This window comes from Temnothorax americanus, unplaced genomic scaffold, assembly GCF_048541705.1.
Source record: "Temnothorax americanus isolate GAGA-0224 unplaced genomic scaffold, ASM4854170v1 Scaffold18, whole genome shotgun sequence".
Taxonomy (NCBI): domain Eukaryota; kingdom Metazoa; phylum Arthropoda; class Insecta; order Hymenoptera; family Formicidae; genus Temnothorax; species Temnothorax americanus.
Window position 1 is genome coordinate 3,488,184 of NW_027509318.1, and position 24,467 is coordinate 3,512,650.

The 24,467-nt window shown below is 35.1% G+C and overlaps 1 protein-coding gene and 1 long non-coding RNA gene across 6 annotated transcripts in view; one reads left to right on the forward strand and one right to left on the reverse strand.

Moving 5' to 3' along the window:
* Nucleotides 1–21,860, forward strand: part of LOC143896387 (uncharacterized) — a 92,637-nt gene extending 70,777 nt beyond the window's left edge. For 4 of the 5 annotated variants that reach the window (XM_077404244.1, XM_077404240.1, XM_077404241.1 and 1 more), the window contains 7 exons: nucleotides 10,084–10,691; nucleotides 12,559–12,781; nucleotides 13,025–13,164; nucleotides 13,442–13,594; nucleotides 15,041–15,221; nucleotides 15,302–15,441; nucleotides 15,795–21,860. In XM_077404244.1, coding sequence (XP_077260370.1) covers nucleotides 10,325–10,691; nucleotides 12,559–12,781; nucleotides 13,025–13,164; nucleotides 13,442–13,594; nucleotides 15,041–15,221; nucleotides 15,302–15,441; nucleotides 15,795–16,060 — 1,470 coding nt within the window. In that variant the 5' untranslated portion in view covers nucleotides 10,084–10,324 and the 3' untranslated portion in view covers nucleotides 16,061–21,860. Of the gene's footprint in view, nucleotides 1–7,961; nucleotides 8,849–10,083; nucleotides 10,692–12,558; nucleotides 12,782–13,024; nucleotides 13,165–13,441; nucleotides 13,595–15,040; nucleotides 15,222–15,301; nucleotides 15,442–15,794 lie in introns of those variants that run through there. The other variant, XM_077404239.1, reaches the window with a different exon arrangement.
* On the reverse strand, nucleotides 7,664–8,162 carry LOC143896388 (uncharacterized). Its single transcript, XR_013256628.1, has 2 exons — nucleotides 8,029–8,162; nucleotides 7,664–7,968 (listed from the first exon to the last, which is right to left on the reverse strand). It is a non-coding gene; the product is annotated as an uncharacterized LOC143896388 (long non-coding RNA).
* Nucleotides 21,861–24,467: the final 2,607 nt, after the last annotated feature.

Sequence of the window (24,467 nt, forward strand, 5' to 3'; positions counted from 1 at the left end):
AATCTTTATTTCTCATTTATATGTAGATTAACTATAATATCAATATATTATGTTAATGTTGTATTATGCCGATACGGTATATTACTGTATAATGTGTTTCATTTCTCAAATAATTTGTTACAAATAATACATGAAAAAATTAATAAATTATTAATTTATATGATATTTTATATTCTTACAAAAAATATATAAAGTAAATAATTATTTTGTAATAAATTATTTTATATTTTAGCTGTGTTTTAACAATTTCCCGAATAACCCATTTCTGAAGTTTGCTTTCAATAAAATTGCGATAAAATTTCAATAGAAATATGAAAATTTTAATGGCAAAAACAAAAAACGCACTATCATATTTGAAATATTGAATTCTTAGAAAGAAAAATATCCAACTTTTAAAAGTGATATGACTCAATTTCATTCCAAATTTACACTTGAAATTGTTCCACGTAATAGTTTTATTCAATTTTAAACTAATATTGTCGAGAAATTTCATAACCAGTCATTCTTTAATTGCTGTAATTAGATTAATCAACAAGAGATTTTGCCAAATTTTTATTTTAACAACAATTAATTATTAAATGACGTTTATATTTTGTATAAATATAAATATATTTATATCACAAAATAATCAATCCCAAACCAATCTAATTGTACAACGATTTAATATTATATATATTACACAATTAATTGAGTAAATAAGGAATGTACTCTGAAATCATATTTTTTTATAAAATATATATATATATATATATATATATATATATATTGCTCACCATTAAATTAATATATCACTTTCTTATAACTACATAACTGTTATACGTGTGTTTAAAATATAAGCTTAAAATTATTAATATTAAATAAAGCATGTTCTAACTTCTAACCATGATGGACACGCTATTGTACTGTTTATTAATACGCACGGCGCGGCAGGACAATGTCATGGCATACGAGTCAGATCTAATTAGGAGTCCGCTGTTGGACGCACGCACGGTTCATTAGGTCATTCAGCCGTTATACCGGCGCTGACAAATGCCATATTCCGCGACCGGAACCAAGTTGGACGTCGCGACGCGTCCTTATTCAACGCATTCGTCCGTTGCCACGCACATGTATATATGTGGAAAATATGCAAACTTCCGATGCGCGACGGTGTTGCTGTTATGCTGCGCGTCGCACTTGCATATGTTTCGCAGACACAGCGCAGCTCGTTCGCGAAAATCTATGGCGATTCAAGCGAGAAATGTTTTCGGTAGGAAATAAGAGCGGGCCGAAAGAGAAACTAGCTCATGAACGATAGAGTTCGATTACTCGCATGTGATTGAATTTGCATATCGCATGTTCTTGATAATTCGATTTTTCTATCGCTCAAATATAAAAGTTGAAAACTGCCTGTAGCTACGCGCTGGTTTATGTAAAAATTGCGTCATAGCTGTTTTCATAATTAAATGGATACCGCGTACACGGAGAAATATGCAATCTTTTTCTAGATATTCATGCATGCGATAACGTTATTTTCATGCGTTGATGATTTAATATCCGTCCGTTCGTATTGGAAAATTGAAGCAAAACATGGAGACTTATTAAAGAGTGGGATTTGGCATTAACCTGCGTAGGTTGTTATTATGTACGTGTGTTCTCCGTTTGAAAATAAAACGTCGGTTTTTGTTCTTTAACGACTGTCGTTACCGGGCGTATTCGGCAAAGAATAGAGTTACACATGTACGCGTTGCTGCCACGTTCAAAAGCTAAAATATTTTGTGCAATTTTCTTTTGAGAGTTCGCAGACTATGGGGACACACGAAATACGAACAGGTGAAATGGTACGTCGATGAAACGACCAACAGAAAATACACATTCCGTAGACAGGCGATAATTGGAAAGCGATGTAGGTTTGCCCATTAATTTTGCTCTGTTTGGGATGTTGAAATCTAGTGAAATCTAGATAGTTAATAAAGGACGTGGTGAACGTGACGCGCAGGATGTTGCATAAAATTTCATCTTTTCAGTATAAAATCGGTGCTATGACACATTGTATTGAATGCAACGTAGAAAATTATTTATGATTATATCGTATTTACATTATGGATATTTAAACATTAAAACCATAAAATAATGTACAGATTTTTACAACTACGAAATAATATATAAAATTCAGAAAAAATAACAAGAAATCTTTATACAATATAAATATAAATATTAATGAGGGCAAAACATATTCCACGTAACATAATGATTAAAATGGATTTAAAATTTTAAAATTAAAGATAAATGTAAGCTCTAACAGCGTATAAATCGTAAAATCGAGAGGATAAATATAATATTTGTACAAAGTAGAAAAAGCTTGTGAAAGAATAAGAACACGAAGTGGATTGTTGTTGAAACGAAAATATAGATTGCACAAAGCGATAAATCTCCAGTAAGCTTGCGCGGACGACAAATTGGGCATTCAAAAAAATTGGCAAGCTGTTGGAGAGTTTGCACGGACGGGAGGAAAAAAGGAAGAGAAACTTTGTGATCGTTCCTTTTCCCCTTTCGTTAGTGTTTGAATGTGAAATCCTCTTACGAGCGCGCCTCGTTTTGACTAATGGTACGCCATTAGTTGGAACTGGGGGCACTTCATTATGCTAGATATATTTTCCTCAAGCATCAGGCGCCAGGCGAAAAACCTGACGGACGAATATTTTGTCTGTCGTCTCGTTTTAAGACTTATCCAGTTGTTATAGCGAATGCGTCGCCAAAGAAAGCGTGCCCGTTTCAAGCTATAAAGATGGTTTTTTGTCGGATTTTCGCGCAGTGCTCTCTTCTTCCTGCCTCAGGCACTTATCGAAAATTTGTCAAGTCGTTGACAGAACGTCGCGACGTATTTTTACGTTAAAATGCACATTGTGACATAACGTCGGATCAAATGTTCGCGACGTTCACACGATTTTATAGTAAAAAGAGATCGTTTGTATTTCAATGTTAGAATGACAATCCAAAATCGTTTTTGCACAATGGCAAAATTTTTTTATTTATTGCGTTTTAGTTTTCCGTGCACATGCATATGGTTTTATTAAAAACCAATTAAAAACAAAGAAAATAAATACTTAGAAAAGTGTAATAATTCCGAGAATGTTATTATATCAGTGACATCATTTCTGATATATAATTTTCAATCTCATTTTCCAATCATTAGTTTTCTTTCTACTTCATATCTTCCTCTGTCTTTAATGTTTTTGAAAATATGCAATCTAGAAACTCGCAATGAAACAATTTGTATTAAAAGTTTGATCAAAATAAACATTCCCGAGGTTGGAAAACGTAATGCAGGTCTGTGAGTTTTTCACCTGTTGTGTTCGAAACAAAATATTCAGTTAGAACTCGTCGCATCCCGTCACGCTGCCGCGGGGGTAAAGGGTGAATATACTGTACAGTCTCCTGCAGAATTAAAAGTGCACTGCGAATTCTACCTGACGAGCGTTACCAAGAGTTCAGCCTTGCATGGCGCATTCGGATGCCGCGATGCGAGAAGCGCATTCGGCATTTCGCATTCGCGCATTTTGCGGCAGTAGATGCGCCGGCGGCACACTCTCGGATTCGCCGAGAACATGCGATGCTGGCTGCCAGTGAATAACGTTGCAAGTTGTACGGTAATCGCGAAACGTATACGCTCCGGTGCGCCTACGCTACTTCCGTTTCTCCTTATCAATCTAATTCTGAAATAGCGGCGCAAAAATATCCAGCCGATATTTCAACGGTTTAATCTTTCGCCGCGCATATTCTCGAGTATGGACGGTTCGATTTTGCGAAGACGAAACGCACGGACGGACTATGTACACAGATGGACAGCATTTACCGAAATGAAGAATGAAATAATACACACATCGAGGTTATTCCGATACGATCAGACGTATATGCATTAATAACGCTCTCATTTCCGGATATAAAACGACGTACGGGATAATTCGCCGTTTCATAAATACGTTCCCGCCCGGTTTAATCTTTGGATACGTTATCAACTGTGTTCCGTATTGTACGAATCCCGTATACGGAACGTTACGGAAGGGATGAGAAAGATTAATGTATTATACATTGTAAGTTTCAGCCGAGACGTGCAGCCGAGATGTGAATTGATATGCATGCTCGAACGTAATATCCGCTAGCGTTAATATAAAGGCAAATCGAGTTAATTGGGGCTAGAAACGGTAGAAACGACCAGCGAAGGGAAATGTGAATAACGTATTTCCCATGTGTGTTCAGTAAAGAGAGTTCGTACCATAATCTTCCACCGTAATCTTCTTACGGCAGAATACGAGCGCGTTTTTGGAAAGTTCCAATCCGCCCCACATTACACGCAGAAGTCCTTGCAAAGCCAATAATTTAATGGCTCTGCGAGATTTGCACTCTCCATTGGCACAGCGTTACTTATAAAATGTCCTTTTTACCTGTCACCCACCCGAATTGTCACACGGCAGACAGTTCTTCTCTCGTAAAAGACGTACACAGTGGAGGTAAGAGCATCCATGAAACGGACACGCCGAAGTTCAGCGATTTCCGTCGGTTGAGAGAAAATGTAGCTTTCCCTCGACCGGAGAGAAATATATAACTACGCGACAGGATGGAAAAGCAGGGTACTGTCTCTATCATTTTGCGACTGAGATGGAATAACGGACAATTTCTGGAAATAATTTCACGAACTAAGAACATTGCGAATTCGTAGGATATTTCTTTTGCAATGCTGTCATTTAATGCCTACGCGATATGCATAAAAGATTTATGCAAATATCCAATTAAACCTAGGTATTCCGACGTTCGAATCTACTCGCGACCCAAATGCGACACAGCTTCTTGGAGATGAGATCGTTTGGGATTATTACTTACAATTAGTTAATGTTCTAATGACATATATGTATATGTATATGTATATGTTGTGCGGAAATCTTAAATTTATAATTAGCGTTTTCACACACGTATAATCAATCGTTTTAATAATTCCTAACGTCCAAATTGAATTCAAATGTCGCGATGAGAAATGAGGGCATGCAAGATTAAAGTATACTGCTCTTTCAGAAGAGTTAAATGCTTCTCTATAATTACAATTTACAATTTATAAGAGAATAAATTAAAATGTAATATAAATCCCGGATTCATCATAAAATCCACAAAGCGTACGATCATTCGCAGGCAGGTTTTAGCCAATATTGTATCGCTGTGCGCGAACATATGAAGCAATAAAAATATTCTAGCAACTCTATCATTTGATTTCGTTGGTCGTAATGCATATTAATCGTATGCGACATTTGCCATCGATTTGCTTCTACGCAAACGAACACGTCGATCCTCATATGCGTCGATGCACCCAACGATGCATGTTAATCACGCGCAATGTATGCTAATAAAGCGTAACAAGCTCATCATATATTTAACGCTGAAGCATGCTAAGGATTTAGGCCGCATCCCGAAAATTTGATATGAATCGGATCGTTATAATTCAACCGTAAAACGTCTCGTTTTGATCGTGGTGAGATAACGAGGATCATAGTATGATAATGTAATAAAATCGGAAACATGATCAAGCTGTGGGCTATGTCATGCGATCGCGAAAACACATAAAACTGATGGAGTAATTGAGGCGAAGAGAAACATTCTATAATCATTACGAGTTAATTGACGAAAATGGTAAGTAAAGAGCAAAATAGTAGCTTATCTTAAATCATTCTGATCTGTATTATCAGATATTTGAGCAATGGATAATCGAACTATCATACGCTAAATTAATAAAAATCTAATCTGATAAAATATCACAAAATTTCTTGCAAACCTGATTGTCACAATTAAGCTGAAAGCATCTGCTCGAGTCTGTTAAGAAAAATAAAATAGACGCAAGTCATGGAATACAATTAGATAATTTAATCGTAATGTGATAAAATCGTTTGTATGACCTGTAGATCACACAATATGAAATGTGAACAAGCATCTTTTTTCTACATTAATCGCAAGTTAAAAGCATCGTGACGCATCTTTCTTTGATATCGCGTTATAAAAAAAAAACGGTAATATTTGAGATTATGATTATTAAATTAGATTTCGCGGTCTCTCTTTCTTTCTTCCTTCTGCTCGAGATGAAAATCAATCGCGTAAGCGCGTTGGCATGGAAAATGAAAAAAGCGGGTGCTGCAAACGAAGGGCAGATCGAAGTGTCGACGTCATTCAATTTAACTGCAGAGTATATATATATATATATATATCTCTCTCTCTCTTTCTCTCTCTCATTAAATTGTACAATTTATTCTATGTTAACCGCCATACAAACAAAACGAGGTAAGCTATTGTCGGGCAAGCAAAGACGAATCGATTTGGTCGACTGGTTAACCGAAAGGACTCGCACCTCGCCCCTTGTCCAAATATTCGATGTGCTAATTACTGTTCTCGGCCCCACATTATTCTCGGTGCTTTATCGTAAATCACAATTTGAGAAACACGACGCTAAAAGCGTATTACATTTTGTAACGTACAGCGCGACATAATTTGCAGAAAGGGATTTATTATAACTTTTGCTACCACTTTTTTTTAATATTTATGTTCTCTCATCTCGATGACGATATCGTTTCATCGCATAACTTATATTTATACATTTTATTCTCGACTGTGACACGTCGATAACTTTTTAAATTTACGCTCATTGTGCTAAATAAGAATGGAATTTAAGAGATATCGCGCAAAAATGTCACTCATACCTCCCTCTCTGTGAATCATCAAACTCAATTAGCAATCATGTTATATCTGTCGCCCTAATTTCAAAAAGAGTGTATGAAGGCCTATTCGGAATAATGTATATCGTCTGCCTTTTTCTTTATCTTCCTGCAATGATTGGCTTAATAATCTGTGATTAAGACATGATTAATAGAATATTAATCCAAAACAAATTGTCTTTAGATATATAGAAAGATTAATGTCGTTTCCAGCTGTATAAATTTGATGATAAAAAGATGTGTTTGAACATGCATAACTTGGAAACAGTAATACAAAGTTATTACAAAATATTAATTTGAACACAATAATAATAGAATAGTTTGAATTCGGAATATATAACATTTCTACTTCCAAACATATAGTATAGATATCTATTCCATATATATGCTTTCAAAGCCCAGAATATGAACTCATTCATTTTGCTGATGACATTTGTGTTAAAACTTTATATTTCCTGAGTATGAATTTATATTTGCATCCATCCATTCGTTTCGTTTATAGAATTAACAAAGCTGATATATAGAAATTACTCGTGCAAATTCGCATATAGGAAATGTGAAAAGAGAATTTTACATTTCAAAGTAAAAAGGAATCAATTCGTTTTGCATTATCCTTCTGTTAATGTCTATACATATATACAACGTCACACCTATATCCTGGAGTTATTAAAAGAATTAGTAAACAGAGTATCACACATTTCAAATACAATCTTTCAAATGACGTAGCTGTCAAAAAACATTGAAAGTATATTAATAAAAATATACTATACATAATTTAATATTTAAATTTTCGATATTGCTACTCTAAAAAGATTTCTATTAAGAAATGCAAAAGTGCTTTATGAATCTTCTCATATAACAAAGACGGAAAAAGAATATGCCGAGATATATGAACGTGATGTTTTAACATGGAAAACTCATAAATCGAGATATTAAGCTTTTCATTATTCTTTACTTTTCCCTCGCAGTCACAAACTCTTTACATAAAACACTTTATGTACGATCGTAAGCGCGCAACAATAATGTTGGCCAGCGTATTCTCGCGGTCGCAATCTCATGATCCGTGTACCGGAAGGGGTCCATTAGTCGGGCAATGATAATGCCAACGGACACCCGGTCACCAGCCACGCAGCAGAGAGCTCTCGGTTCTACAAATTGTAACGCTTTCGCATCTTGGCCAGGAGACTGTCTTAGCGATAGCTTCGCTATCGGTATCATCGATTCTGCTGTGGCTTTACTGTGGATTATTACCGAATCACTACCAAATCTACCTGGGATCACGTTGATCGTGCCTTACATTTCCAGTGACGGATTCAAGTGAATTGTGTATCGATGTGTGCGTCGCACCGCAGATGTGTTTCTTCCGGGGGAAATTAACGAGAGACTGATTCCGCGCTAACGAGTCACTGATACATCCTGTCAATAACTGTCTGCGAACGACGATAACATCGTGACGCAACATACCGAGGCGATTCTCGCGGCGCAATTGCGCCGGATGGACAGCAGTGTGAATATTACTACCAAATGGGGAAGCAGTGAGTGATTACTTCGTGGGTGGTGGCGGAAGCTTTGTCTGCTTTGTGGCGATTTTGTTGATCGGGTTTGCGGCCGCGTAGGTGGAGAGTGTAGACCACGGTGAAAGGTGTTTATCGGGAAAATAAATCATTCACGCACACCACTGGAATCATGAGTTACGACCATAATAGTAACACATTCGTTACACAATATCAACGTTACTTTGCGATTGTGGCCTGAAACTTCCCCAGATATCATCGTCGGGAGAGTGATTTCAATATTCGTGCACGAAGTGAGAATTGACCGACTTGCAATGCGCTGAAGCGCGTTTGCTTCACGGGCCGAGAAGTTTCCTCGTGGACATCTGTAAATGTTGTTAATCGCTTGAATATATTTGTTGCATAACAAGAATGCAAGAGTGTACGAGAAGACGTCAGTGTTGCGTGCGTGCGATCGATTAGCTAATCGCTTGAAATAACTCACATAGTGATATCAAAAGCGATGCCTAGTGATCACGCGAGTACGCATCGTCATTCCATTTTGCGTCTTCCGTTGAGTATATTACGGGCTAGAAGAAGATACGGTATCCGCCGCATGGCTCGGTAAGTGTAAATTGCTCATGACGCAATTGGGCGCGTTACAATTTATTACAAGATGAATAACACACGCACACTGATATTAAAATTCGATAACATCATCAAGATCAAATCCGGAGTCGGCTTTTTCATAATAAACGTTTAATCGCATTAATTTTTAAAATAAAATAAAATTCCTTTCTTGGAATAAAAGCATTTAATTAAAATTCGTTAAAAACTAAAATTTTAACACATTTAAATATAAAGTACTATTAATGTTTATAACCTATCGAAATTTTAAAAAATTTGGAAATAAATTAAATTTATTTATTTCCAATATAAAATTATTCCTTTGTTGGATTGTGTAAATTTTTAATGAAGAAAAAGTAAATTTTAAGTCTATCCAAAAAGAGAAGATCAATTCTTTTTAATGTCTCATTTCTGCTTATATAAATTAACAAACGTCTATAAATAAGGTGCAAGAGTGATTTGTGCTGGTTTTCGACATGCTAGATTTTTAAAAATATTATTATGTTAATTGCATTGCAATGTTGTATATAGCGCCTAATAAATACTCTAAAACGTAATGTTACTACAGTTACTACAGTTATTAACGACTCTGCATAAAAGTTTCGCGCAGTTATCGTAACTGCCAATAAGTCGACGTTTTATTACGCATATACATGAATATTTTCGTATTATAAGTTTGCAGTATACATCAGTGGCGTTACAATACCGCTCGTAACGCCATTATTGCTTCGTGCCAGAATGTATGTGCTATTCTGCGCTAGCAATAATTTCAGTGAATTTCCATCTTCCATTTACATATAAACTACACAGATATTGGATAAATATGAAACTGAAGGATGCTGAACATTGCACTATTTTAGCAATGTTATTGTGTCATGGCATTTTTCGTACCCGCGCGCATGCACTAACTAGTATTTTAAACGATTTGTAAAAAGACAGATTACGTTTAAATAAACAAAGAAATTGTTGAATCGATACATACATTTTATTTCCGTAACAAAGTAACGACATTTATGATATTCATAATAGATAGGCTGGAAATATTCCATTTATGTCACAATTAAAAATTAAAATCAACCTTGTTTGCACAAGCTACATTTTCCATTATGCTTCATTATCAAAGAAAGTTGTTTGAGAGACTAATGTATTTATATCAAGTTTCCTGCTCTTCCGACTACTGCTACATGTTCCTTATCTCTCTTCGATTTACCAAGCTTTTGTTTTACTTGCAGACTCGGTGTACTGGTACACCGTGGCAGAGCGAACAATGGATATGAAAAGAGCAGAGGCTAAGTAGCAGGCTGCAGGTACAGAAACGGAGACGGCGCGAGGGGAAGATTGGAAAGAGGCGTGCGGCCGACAGAAAACGAGAGTGAACGCCAAGGGGATAGACACGGAGGGCGAAAGTAAGGTACGGGAGGGTCGGCCATTGTGACAAAGTCGTGGGGGAGAAAGCGTGGAGTCGCACGAAAAATGAGGAAGCAATTAGCTCTGTCGGATGTGTGGCGGCTGGTGTGGTTGCTCTGCCTCGTTCTGGCGACGAGCTTAGCGCAAACGTCGCAAGGCGTCTGTCCGTCCCACGCCGAGATCGCGCCCTGTTACTGCAGCTTAAAGAAATCCGGCCTGGACATTGTGTGCGAGATCACCGACCTGCAACACATCTCCAAGGCCATGGCCGTGCTTAAGGGAAGGCCGAACCTTGTAATATTCTATCTCAGGCTCAGGCATAACAACCTGCCCAAGTTGCAGGGATACGTGTTCCTCGGGCTCGACATACGCCACCTCACCATCCATAACAGTACCCTCGCGGTACTCGAGGAATCTTCCCTTAGTTCTATCGGTGAGTGTGTGATTAATATTCACTTATAGCGGAGTCAAACAGAAATATCAGTGGTACGCGCGAAAGAGAGCTATAAAAGATTTTCACCTCTTTTTCAGAAAAAGTAGAGATATATGAAATCTATATGATTTACATGTTTCGTTAAAATATATTGAATTTAAGGTTCAAAATAAACACGACGATTTATGAAATCAATTTTGTTTGCAAAATCCGAATTAATTTCCACAAATAAGCAAATTGTGTTTTTTTTTATTTACGTTTTAATTTTATCGCAGCGTGACCTAGTTATTGATATTTGGATCAGGAAATTATTTAAAAAACCATTATGGATTGCCGAGTGTTTAATTTATTCGAATAGGATCGCAAAAGGTTAAAGACTTTTAACAAAGGTTAAAAAGTCATTTGACAATAGATAGCTACTATCGATCACACCTCGGATCACACACAAACATTTTCATTACAATTGAGTATAAAGTTAAATGCTATAAAAAACCAAATACTGAATGCTTAAATATTTAAATATTTTTAACTTCAGAAATTGTTAAGATATTAATTTTTACATTTCATGATAATTTGACAAGTGATTAATTGAATCATAAATTTTTTTTAGTAATCTAGTACATTCATGCAAATATTCACATTTTGAGAATTCTTTTTAGAAATAATTTCTAAAGAAAATTAGACAGTAGAAAACTCAATTCACGAATAAGGTCAGCCATGAATATATCAACGTTTTAATTTTCAAAGTGTATCGCGGTCAATAAGAAGTAGTGAAGCTCACGTAATATTTTTCTATAATACATATTCCATGTAATATATTTTACAGCGTAAAACAGTACTTGGTCTCTCAAGCGTCAAAAAACTTTCATGGACAATTTAAAATCAATATTTTTATTGAACGATTTATATTAAAGCAATATTTTTATATTAAAGCCAACATTGAAGCACTCAATCTGTCACGCAAGACTCACGTTAAAGTCGAATGTAAATTTAACCCGCCTTTAAACTCACAAAATCCCGGACTTACGCGATTGCCACATCGCCTTTGCGGCCACCCAGATTCGGAATAAATTACTGTAAGGAACTGGAAAATACGTTCTTTTTACATTTACCGTATTCAAGATACGCGGAGATAACGACATCGCGTGTATACCGGGAACTTAATGGAATGCAGCACTGCGAGGCGTCTCGGCGTGACATCACTCAGTTGCATTAACTCGCAACGTCGAAAGTACATTAAATGTAGAAAATGTTATTTTTCAACCGGTTTTGCGCTCACGTGTGTTTTACAGCAAATTAATTATATATGAACGAGGAAGGAAACTTTGTACTATTAGTCAGTGCGGCATTTTATGCTCTGCGAAGTAACCATTCATCAGTTTCCGCAAAATGCAAGATAATTTCAACAGATTTATAAATAATATTTACATTCTTGTGAATATATATATGTAAATATACGTACGTAATTTCAAAATTTTCTAATATATACATATAACATGCATAGTAAATCACTGTTTTGTAATTAAACAAAACATCATAAGTTTAGCTAACTTTAAAACAATTTTGATATAATCGCATTTTTTTCAATAGTAATCAAGACGGTAGTCAATAATAGTCAAGATGATATCACGTTTAAAATTTGCCTTCTATTCAAACAATAACTATGAATAGTAAACTCCAAATTTATACGCTACGTTTTATTAGATACGTATTATTAAATTAACAAAATAATTTTTATGAAATAAATATGTAAAATTATTGTATTAAATTCGAGAAATTCCCGAAAACAGCATTGGTCAAATTACAAGATTTATATAAGCGATCTTGCGAATACAAATAGAGAGTCAAATAATACACGTCATTACAGGAACTGGATTGACACAGCTGGATCTCTCCCAAAATTCGCTGAGTAGCGTCCCATCTATCGCGTTGCGAGACCTTCACCATCTCCTGATTTTGAATTTAAACCGTAACAAAATCGCAGCCATCCACGGTAGAGCTTTCGAAGGTCTCGACACACTCGAAATCCTCACCCTTTATGAGAACAAGATCTCCAGTATAGAAGCAGATGCATTTAAAGGACTCGATAAGTAAGTTGCTCTTTACTGATTTTATAAGTTCCAAGTCAATAAAAGTCAAATCAAAAAGCTCTTTTACCCAAAATTGCAAAAGAGACTTGAATTAAGATGTGTTATTTGCATGCCAATATAGCTAATTTAATTCCTAAATTTGTGATTTTATTAAAGTTATACATTGTTATAAAAAACTTTAAATAAAAAATAAGTCCCAATATTTTAGCCTAATTTTAATAATTTTAAATCTCGCGTTTTTAGCCGGAGACTCAAAAGACTTAATTTAGGCGGAAACGAACTCACGAGAATTCCAACTCAAGCTTTAAATTCGTTAGAATTGTTAAAGAAACTAGAACTGCAAGAGAATCGCATATCTAGCATATCAGAAGGAGATTTTGAAGGTAAAATCAATATCTAATCTATTCTATTCTATAAGACGTGTCTTTTTTAACATTTCAGTTTTTGCTGAACCATTTCGCAGAACAATTGTAATTTTAATTATACCAATGTCTTTTTTAATGTGTGTGCTACATTATATATATATATATATATATATATATATATATATATATATTCAATCTGCATATAAATAAAGCGCTTTTATAAAATAAACGTGTAACGAGCATTTCATACAATTAAATGAAATGGGCTCATCGATAAAACGTTTTATCCTTTCAGGATTAAAAGCGCTCGATTCATTAGGATTGGCGCACAATCACCTTCGTGAGGTCCCGGCGCGTGTATTCTCCCACTTGACGCAATTAAACTCTTTGGAGCTCGACGGAAATCAGATTACCCACGTGGATGCCAATGCGTTCATCGGTCTTGAGGGTAAGTGTATATATAGTTACAATTTAATATACTTAATTGTGTTTAACTTGTTGACTATAAGAATACACGAACATACTTAAAATGTTTAGATTATAGTACGTTTGATATTAATATCATTCTTCATCCACTGCTTTTTTTTTTAAATAAAACATTTTAAAATCTAACAGATCAATATGTATAACAAATTGTTATACAAAATTTTTTTATTAATAATGTGCGAAGAGATAATTAAGGCTTGTGCGTCGTTCTACTTTTTTATATTAATCATACAGTTGTATGATTTCGACGACCATATATATCAAAACGATTTACACGGTTAGCTTCGCAATCAATAAAATAAATAATAATTAAACCAGACACAAACGCCGTTATAAACAAATATTAATGAAATATGAGTATAGTGGATAAGATAATCTTCGCATTCTATCTTGTTTAGAATAATTTTATACGGCAAAGAGCAAATGCAAAATGAGATTAAATTGCAAAGCGTCTCTATTGTAAGAATATATTTTACTTTCACATTTATCTATATATAATAAAAACAAATGTCCTGAATAACTGACTGACTGACTGACTCATCAACGCTCAGCCCAAACCCCTAAACCTTAGAAACATGAAATTCGGGGAGTATATTCCTTCCATGACGTAAGCACCCATTAAGAAGGGATTTTTAAAAATTTGATCGTTAACGAAATAAAAAATGGTAAAATGTATTCTCACGGATTTTCCAATATCTCTTAGGCTCGATGAGATATCGACTTGATTTTTTATTTAAAATAGTTACCCCCCACACACCGTAGCGAAGCACGGGTATCAAGCTAGTACTAATATATTAATAAAGTATTATAATATAATATACACAATATGTTCTTTCCTTATATACAAAATCATTATTAAATATCTCTTAAATATTTTTTACTCATTGTCCAATATTTATATAATTAAAATTGGTTATTAGAAGCCCATCTATTTAGAACTTTTCAATCATGTATTATTTCTATCAATGTTGAAGGATCCAATTAAAGCTTTCGCGAACGAAATGTTTGATTCATGCTTGCGTAAATTCTTGCCGATCGAGAGTTATTTATTCATTTCTACGAGCGTCAGCTTGATTTAATTATAACTAGCTATACAATTCATCTAAAAAAGTTTGTTTGAGCGTGTTATTGTAACTCTTGAAGCTATTATTAATGCTCTTCACGTAACAAAGCTATCTACTGCAACCCAGATTCCTATCACTTTTTCTAATATACATATTTCATATCCTTGTACGACTATTTCAATTACGTTACTCATATCATCATACGAAAAAATCAATTTACTCCTTTACAAAGAAATTAGTAACCATGAAAATTTGTAATAAGAGAATTTTAAAATTATTGGCGTTATTTTTACCATATATTTAATACGTTCTTTTAATATGTAATTTTCAATCTTTTATTTTAGAAAATCTGCAATATTTACGAATGGGTGATAATAATTTGCATTCGATACCGAGTGACGCTCTGCGACGTTTGCATCGCTTACGTCACCTGGATTTACGATCAAATAACATCACCGTAATTCTGGAGGATACTTTCACGGGCTACGGAGATTCCATCACTTTCCTGAATCTGCAAAAAAATATGTAATATCTTTTTCTTTCACACATACACAACTTAGAAATTTAAGTTAAAGGGCATTTCAATTATTACATAATCTTTTCAGGATTAAAACACTTCCGCCATTGGTTTTTGAAAATCTCAATTCGTTGGAAACTTTAAGTTTGCAAAACAACAAACTCACACATATCCCAGAAGAAGTTACGGAGAACATCATTGACACTCTACGTCACATCGATATGACAGGTAACATATATCATTTTCCTTTTATTTAACATTTAACACTAACGTTGCTTTTTTCTCAGTCAAATATGTAATAATTCCGAAGCTTTTATTAACTCCTTTTGTTTGAATCTACACCATTAAGTCTCTAGTACTTAATTTAAACAAATGAAATATATTTCACAAGTCATTAATATCTTTCTTACTGCATGTAAATATTATTGAAAATTTAAAGTAATCACCGAGTTAAATAGCATCACGCTCGTCAAAGCTATACTTTTAACAAAAGCAAACTTCAATAGAAAACAAGCTCAATTCATTTCGTGCGATTTTATTAATTTCGTCTCTCTTCCGCTCCGTTTTTCTCTCTCGCGCAGATAACCCTTTGATTTGCGACTGCGAGCTACGATGGTACGCCGCGTGGCTTGGAAGTTTGCGCGACAAGGACGACGAGATGATGTCAAAGAAGCGGACAGTCTGTACGATGCCTACGGAACATCGTGAATATTCCGTGCAGAATATCCCGCTCGACAGGATGGGCTGCGCGGGCAAGAACGTCGGGAAATTCTCGTCAGCTACTGGGTGTAGAATGTACGTCGACGCGACATTACCGTTGATTGTTCTTACTGCTGTTCTAGTGTAATCCCGCAAAGATGCGCGGCATCGTGATGACAGACGGTCGACTTTTCGTTTCAGTGTCGAAGGAGCGATTAATAATCATATATGTGCCGTTTTCATCAAGCTGTTATTATAGTAACTCATAATTGCCGTTTATTATAAATTTTCGATTTCGTCATTCAGTTCTATAAAGAATAAGGGTTTCTTGCTTTTCGAGGTAATCGTGACGCGACAGCGGAGACGCGTCACGATTCCATGATAGCCATATCCTTTTGCAGAAATTGAAACGCTTTTATCATGTACTACCGCGTAATAATTTAACACGTTCGTGAGATAGATGCGGCTTGTTATGGAAATGGCGCAAGGGAGTTACGACACGAAAAGTCGGCGCATTATTACGATGTCTGTTTGTCACGATCGGCCGAGTCATAACAAAATTTGAACACTGGCTGACAAAAGAAGACTCGAGCATCTAGCATTACTATTCGCGAACGGATTGCTACGATCGAAGCGGAGGGTAGGAATGATTGATTCCTTTGCCCTTTAAAAAGCTGCTTTTTTTATTTCCCAGGAGGCACGCGAGGACATATATGTCTGTTCCGTGTGCGGAGAGGTATATTATGCGTATAGTGACGGTTGCTTTTCTGTGCAGACACGCGTTCATGCGATGCGATCCCGCGTGGACAATCATATAACGTTTGGTAACAGCGACAATCGATCTTTTAAGAAAATTGAATACTTTAAATTTTTCCGGATATTCTCCGGGCGCTTCCGCGTTATTTTCTTTTCCAGTCCAGTCACCGAAATGGTCCTTGTCAAGCACTCGGTTCGATCAGGCGCACGACAATCTATTTATTGCCTGCAAGAAAGTTTGCCGAAATATTTGGATTATAATCGAATCGATACCCATTTTTTCAGTGCCATTTTTAAATTCCTTGATACCGTAATATGACTCCAATTCTCGTGATAAATTAATGTTCAGCTATAAGTCCAATTTATTCGCCGCGTTTGATCAAGCCCGTGAAATACAATTCGAAAGTACAATGATCGTGTTAAAAAGTTAATCGTTGCGGTAAGTCAGATCGCAGTAAGAGTATCACGAGCAATCCCTTCAATTCCCGCATGTCGAAATGATAAATAATCACCAGACATTGTGTAGGACCGCTAGATATTAATATAACGAGCAATGTGTAGGAGATACATTTGCTATGCGACGGATTTATTTCTAATAATGTCATTGTTATTTATAGAACCCTCAGATGCTTTACGATCGAATTGCAAACAGTCATGGCAACTATAGTAAACAATGGACTTGCAAACCTCATGATTGCTTATGATAATTCGTCGAAAAAACTTTCACCAAATAAAGATTAATAAAGTACATATCTTTAATTCTTATTAGATATGTAGTTCGATGGTATAGGATCTGAGCGATTGCTAGGAACAAACGTCGATCACATCGATCGATCAGTGGACCGTAGAATTCTCGCTCGCGAGGAGCGCACGAGTTTTCTTCACCGGAACGTTACATATCAGCATCGTTGCCAATTATTTCGTGGTTATCCGTTAAGCTCGCGGCGCGAAGCGTAGTATACTCACTAGCGGATTTGAGTGACCGGAAGTCAGATTCCGGGCCACTCGTTACATACATATCAATGCGTTCCTGTTGAACACAGTGCTGCGAATAGTCGACATCCTCCGCACACTGGTATTTTCCGTACACCACGATCTTCCAAGATTTCGACGTCATTGGGTATTATTCTTTATTAATTATTCAGAACCTTTTTCAGCTTGGAAATTTACAGCAATTATCCGGACGGTTATAACATTTTATGTTCATCAAAAACAAATTGTCAGAAAATAGGTCATTCGAGACATGCTTGCTTAAATTCGTTATAACATAAAAATTTTTATTAATTAAGACACATTGACCGAGGAATAAAATGGATAAGAAATAAATTGTCAGAAAGTAGGTCATTCGATCTTCTTGCTTAAATTCGTTATAACATGAATAATTTTTATTAAATCTTATTAATTAAGATACGATCAAGGAATAAAATGGATCAATTAAAATCGAGAATTAAAAGAAAATAACGCTCGTGGACTTCATCTTTTATCAAGTTTTCTGCTAGAATGTCCCCGCGCGGTAGTCGCTAACATCTTGAGATCGCCCCAATACTTAACTCGATTCGCAAAGACCCGACCGCGCGAAATGAGATAACGACTGTGCTGATGACACGTAATACTCCCAACGATACTCTCAACAGGAAACCGACACTTGTCAAAGCCGGTAGAGCACAAACGCGGTTATTCAAACGCCTCGTTGCGCTCGCTTTACGACTCGGTTACTTCGCCGCCGCGACAGTTCACGTGTGCACTAAAATTGCATCATCTTACAGAAGGAAACGTATGCGATGCACGTGTTCGCGACGATCACGAGACACGAGATACAAATAGTTGAAGCATAATATCTGTCAGTTGTGTTTAAAATATTTCCCGTCCTTTAACAATAATTCCCGCTTATATACGGAAGATCGTGGCATATGAGAATACACTCGGCGTGTTTCGCTTCGAAAAACGTTCGAAGCGAATATATTCAGCAACGAACGCATTTCTTAGCGAAGACATCGTGCGGGAGACCGATTGATACGAGGGATGTAGTTCACAGGACGTAGTGCTGATCACAGTGCTAACGCAGAAAGTAACATATGTGTTTTGCTATTCGATACGTATGAAAATAAGATAGAATTAAGCCTAAGGCATTATTATAAAGTGCAAACACCGTATGGCGGGATGTTAAGGTCACCGATATGCGTTATATGTCGTGTCAAGCCGAACTCTTTTCGAAAGTGAATTTTGGAGCTAACATTTCAGAGAACATCTGAATTCTTTGGTTTTTCCACATTTCGGTTCAGTATGGAAAATAATACGCAACCTTGTATAACTACAACAGTTTCGTCGCCAATATTTTTCATGTATAAAATATTAAAATCCTTTTTCTAATTAAGTGAGTCCATTACTTCAACAAACTAGTAAGGAAAATTTACGTAAACAAAATAATTTATATAAAAAATAAAGACATTAAGATATTTTACTTTAATTTTTTAACTCAAAATGGAAACAGAGGAATTGTATTGTAACTGTAAGATTTTATACCTAATTTAAAAATAAATGTTAAAATCTGACGAGCAATAGCAGAGCTAAGATCTTCCCTTTCGAATACGTAGGCAGAGACGCGCGACGATATCACATACACACATACACATATCATTTATACGCCCAAATCTACTTGTAAGATAAATTGATTAACTAAGTCGATTTAAGGCTTGACGAAGCTATAACGACTAAAGATCGTATACATATCGTGAAGAACGAGATTTAAGAGAATTTATTTGTTAAGATATACATATATATATATATACATATATATGTACATACGTTACATATAATATGTATATTATTATGCATTATTTTACGATTATAAAAGATATATATTATATACCTATATCTCTTATATATACATATATGCACTAAATGTTTTTCCTAAGAAGTTATATTGATAATAGTATAAAACTGCTGGGCACATACTATGGCGTTGTAAAATTGGTTTCCACTTAAATCCTCAAAGTCTACCTTTCTACTCGTATATTTTGTTTTGTCTTATTGTCAGTTATAAAATTTTTATTTTGATTAAGATCTGATTAAAAAATGCTCGTGATTGCTACATTAAATCTTAATACGTTAGATAATAAAAATTAATGATACGCCGAATGCAATCCTCTGCAGGCCCTACATTTAGCTTAGGATTCGTACGAGGCATATCTAATGCACGACATTTTAAATTTTCTTCTTTTCATAATTACATGTGAATAAATCACGAGCATATTTGCGATTACCATAAAATCTATATACAATTATGATTATTAAGGAAAAAACGGCAGTGTGTGAACGGCAATGAGTTATTAAAAAAAGTTGATAGAGATGAAAGTAAAACTAGTGAAATAGCATAATTATACCTGAGTCAGAAGTTTGAAATATATACTTTGCTATTATAGAAAAAATTGCGCAGTCAAGAAATAATGTAATAAAAAGAGCTCTTTTTTAAGCATCGCCATAAGCATTCTGGATTTCAATCATTCTCCTAACAATATTTCAAGTTACTTGAACCTTTTTATCTCTTTACTCTACATATTTTTCCTATTTCTAAAGTCTATTTTTTTGCTACTAAACTGAAATAGAACAAAGACATTGTCATGGCAAAAGTTTAATTCAAATTGATTATTTGCTCATACACGCGAAAGATTGCTTTATTGAAGAACTTCCGGCTCGGATGTTATTATAGGACATATCTTTAGACAAGTTTTAGAGACGAAAGCGAAAACGGGAGTTTGTGCGACTCTAATCTTTTCTGCTGAATACCATAACGGTATACGCTGTTAAGATATGCTCTGATTACTGTACATGAAAAGGTACTGTACGCGTACAATGCATATAGAATTGTCTACATCTTCTATGCTTCTACTTGAATAATAATTGAATAAAATCAAGAGGGGGGGAATCGTTTTCAGAGTTTTAACATTTCATGGGCATTGCACAGCTAAGAACACTTATCAGCGGCCGAAAGGATTACAGATCGCCGGACGTCGAGCCCGCAGAACCATGTCGAGACATATCGCTGGGAGCCGGCGCTAGACTTGTCGGGCGCGCCGATTTATTATTACTAATTATTATAAGCGGATATTTTTGTACAGCGTCTTACAATGTGGTCGGATCGTTACCGGCACGCCCGACGGACGCACGACCGGCTCGCCATACTTACTTCATTTAATAGCGCGCGATACCCTGAAGACGCGTAAACGCGTATGTGTGCAGACACGATGATACCTATATATAAATGCATATATATTATACACGCATGTGTGTGCGTTAGCGGGACGTGTTAACGAAATTATCGACAGTCCCACCCGCGCGTAAGGACGATAAACGGAGCTTAACTATCGATCGAAGGATTTATCTTTGTAATCTCGGTGCTCGCTCACACGTCGCTTCTTCGCACGACTCCAGAAACCTCGTATCTGTGTTAACACATACCATCACTATACACACACGTACACGGAATAAACACGCCACCTACATGGTCGAAACATGATACGTTAGTCTTACATACTTTTACGAGCCTTTCTCATCTCCTTTTCCTCTCTCCTCTCTCTCTCTCTCTCTTTCTCTCTCTCTCTCTCTCTCTCTCTCTCTCTCTCTCTCTCTCTCTCTCTCTCTCTCTCTCTCTCTCTCTCTCTCTCTCTCTCTCTCTCTCTCTCTCTCTCTCTTTCTCTCTTCACTGTCTTCTAGATTATATAGATAAAGGACGTAAATCTTACGTGCATATAAAAATAAAGAGTTCGTGTAGAATTATTAGATATATAAAGAAAGATTAGTTCTTGAATCAATGTACACACGCGTCTACATCTTTCCGCATAAATGCTCTTAATAGATACGTATACTTGTATACACGCAGTATCTAAACGAACACACGTACACGAGATTAAACCACGCCTAATGCTATATTGATGTTATATATATGGTTACTATGTGACACACACATACACGAACTTCGTCTGTATATATATATATGTCTATACATAATGTTAAATATATATAGTCATTATATGATAACTATTACGTGATATGTATGTATTATGAGACATTTTTCCCTTATCGACTCGCGACTCGCTACTCAAATTCTATAATATGTCATTGTTTATTATGTCGTTAACGATTAACGTGTATATGTGAAACTTTCAAATGAATAAAAATGATATAAGCAGAAACACTATTTATTGTTACTCCTACTTAATTTTACTTTCACTCATTAAATTTCTTTTAACAGATTGCAAAAATACAGATATTTTAATATACAGAATTAAAACATAGATATTTTTTAATATATCGAGTTAAAATATAGATATTTTTATATCCAAAATACATTATGTGATTTAATTGGAATACAAGTACGAGATAATTTATCAAAGTTCCACTTTAGTAACGTCGGTAATCAATACGAGATATGTATCGACAAGTGCATGAGATAACATTAATCAATGTCACAAACACAGACAGGTACAGGTTCTAGATTTGATGCCAGAATATCCTAAGATATATCGATCGAACAGCATCACGTAGTAATAGTATATTTGGTGTACAAGCAATAATGTCAAAGAGATGATCTGTGATTTTATTCTGGAAAAAAAGATATTCTTGATTTTTAATATTGCTTTAAATACTTTAATTAAAATTATGTAAATCTAGAAAAAAAATTTAAATTAAAAACGCAGCAAAGCGTATTGTAATAAATATTGAAACATAATTGCTAATAAAATATTTAATTTTTTAGCAAATTAATATTTTTTACATACATAAAATTACACAAAAAAATTTTTAAAACTTTTTTTATTGCATCTATATTATTTTCCTCAATTTTCTCTTGTCGATCTGTCAATCTAAAAATATTTGAATATCTGTGCACAGTCAATATTTGTTCATTATCTAATCATATATTGTTTTGAAGTAGACATAATTGGAATACAGTATCCTTGCATGTCGGAAGCTTTTATCGGTTGCATTACTATGCAGTGTAATCGGTTATTTCGTTTCTCGTCCGTTTATTTCGTCAAGATTAAACCACAACAATGAAATAACAGAGCAAGTGACCCAGAATATCACCGTTATTGGAAATCACTGGACATTGAAGCCATCGTAATGTTATTTTGAAACATGTCAAATTAATGTGTTCTTTTATACCAGAACAATTCGAGGAGAAGTGATAAAGATCTTCATTAAGGATACTTTCAAAATATCGTCATATAATCATCATTTTACAATATTATAACAATTTATAATACAAATAGTAATAAATGAATATTACATTATGTAAATTTTAAATGGAAATATGGAAATATATATATGTATAAAACAATTATAAAAAAAATAATATTTCTCACAGTAGGCATAGAAATTAAAAAATCACACAGCCCCTTTTTAATTATCATATATAAATGTTGAAAGTATCTCGTGGATTAGATTATATAATTGTTTATTATCTCGTGGATAATGAACAAAATATTCACATCTTTTCTCTGATGTATCCAATATGATATCCAATATGATATCCAATATGATATCTCTCTATTTATCCGATTTGCATGTAATAACTATCTCATGACTATTTGCGCGAAACGCATTCGAGCCAATCTCCGAATCTGTGAAAACAGATACCGAGATGAGCCACAACAGTATCACCATCTTGACCGAAGGTCTGTTTGATTCGATAATTCAGCGGCATCTCTAGTTTGATCTGGCAATATCTGTGGCACTGCAATTGCAGTCTCAAATGGGTGCAAAATATGATCAGAGATTAACCGAATGTAAGAAAATAATCTGTAGCTCGCCCAAAAAGAATACCGGTAAATCCTTCATGTTTGCAATCTTTTGTGGTAAAGCTGTGCCAAACACAACAAATGGTGATATCGCGATATATATTATAGCCATAACATATCAACAATTATTTCAACTATGCCCGCTACAATGTCTAGCACAATAGAGATAATTCGTGTTATTTTCGGCCTTTTTGTAGCCAACTAATTTAATTGAATTATTCGAATAAATTCAAATATTCTCGATAACCGCGATCAATCTCGAAATACGATTACGGAATTTCTCCACAAGAGAAATCGAAAATGTTGTTTTCAGTTATTCTGCCGGATTTAAACGACGTATCCTTAATTTGATTCGCCAAAAATGCACAATCAAGCGTAACTGGACCAAAAGGATCGATGCGATACGTCAACAAAATCAGAGATTCTTTTCTACTGCAGGGCCTGCAGCCAGAAACGAGAAAGTTAACACAATTTATTCGTTAAATAATATAAAATTCTCGTTGTTAAATTGTTTGGGTTTAACTACATCGTCGTTCAAATCTAAATCCTAGCTGATCAGCAGCAACAAGAATGTGATTATTGTCGTTCATAGTTTTCCTAATGTATATTAATATGACGTATAACATGTAAGTGTCGCTTTCAGGGTGTGACAACACCCTGCGATGCTGAGAAGAACTAAATGATCCGTGAACGTGAAACGCAGAACCCTTGCTTTGATGCTGTATAGAAAAAACTTTCGTTTCGATATAATATACTATTGAGTTTGAGAAGCAGGACGCAATACCTATACTATCTCGCAAAACTTAAAAGAGAACGAATACATTACATCGTTGCTATCAGCGCAAAATCTAATGCGCAAGAACTGAATAAGGACTTTATCGTCGACGTATAAAGCGCTGACACGAGTTAAATCTCTGATGTCGAACTGATATTATCGCAACTGAAATCGTGGAAGTTAAAAAGATTTTTCAACATGAATCGGGAAGTCGAACCCTTATCGCC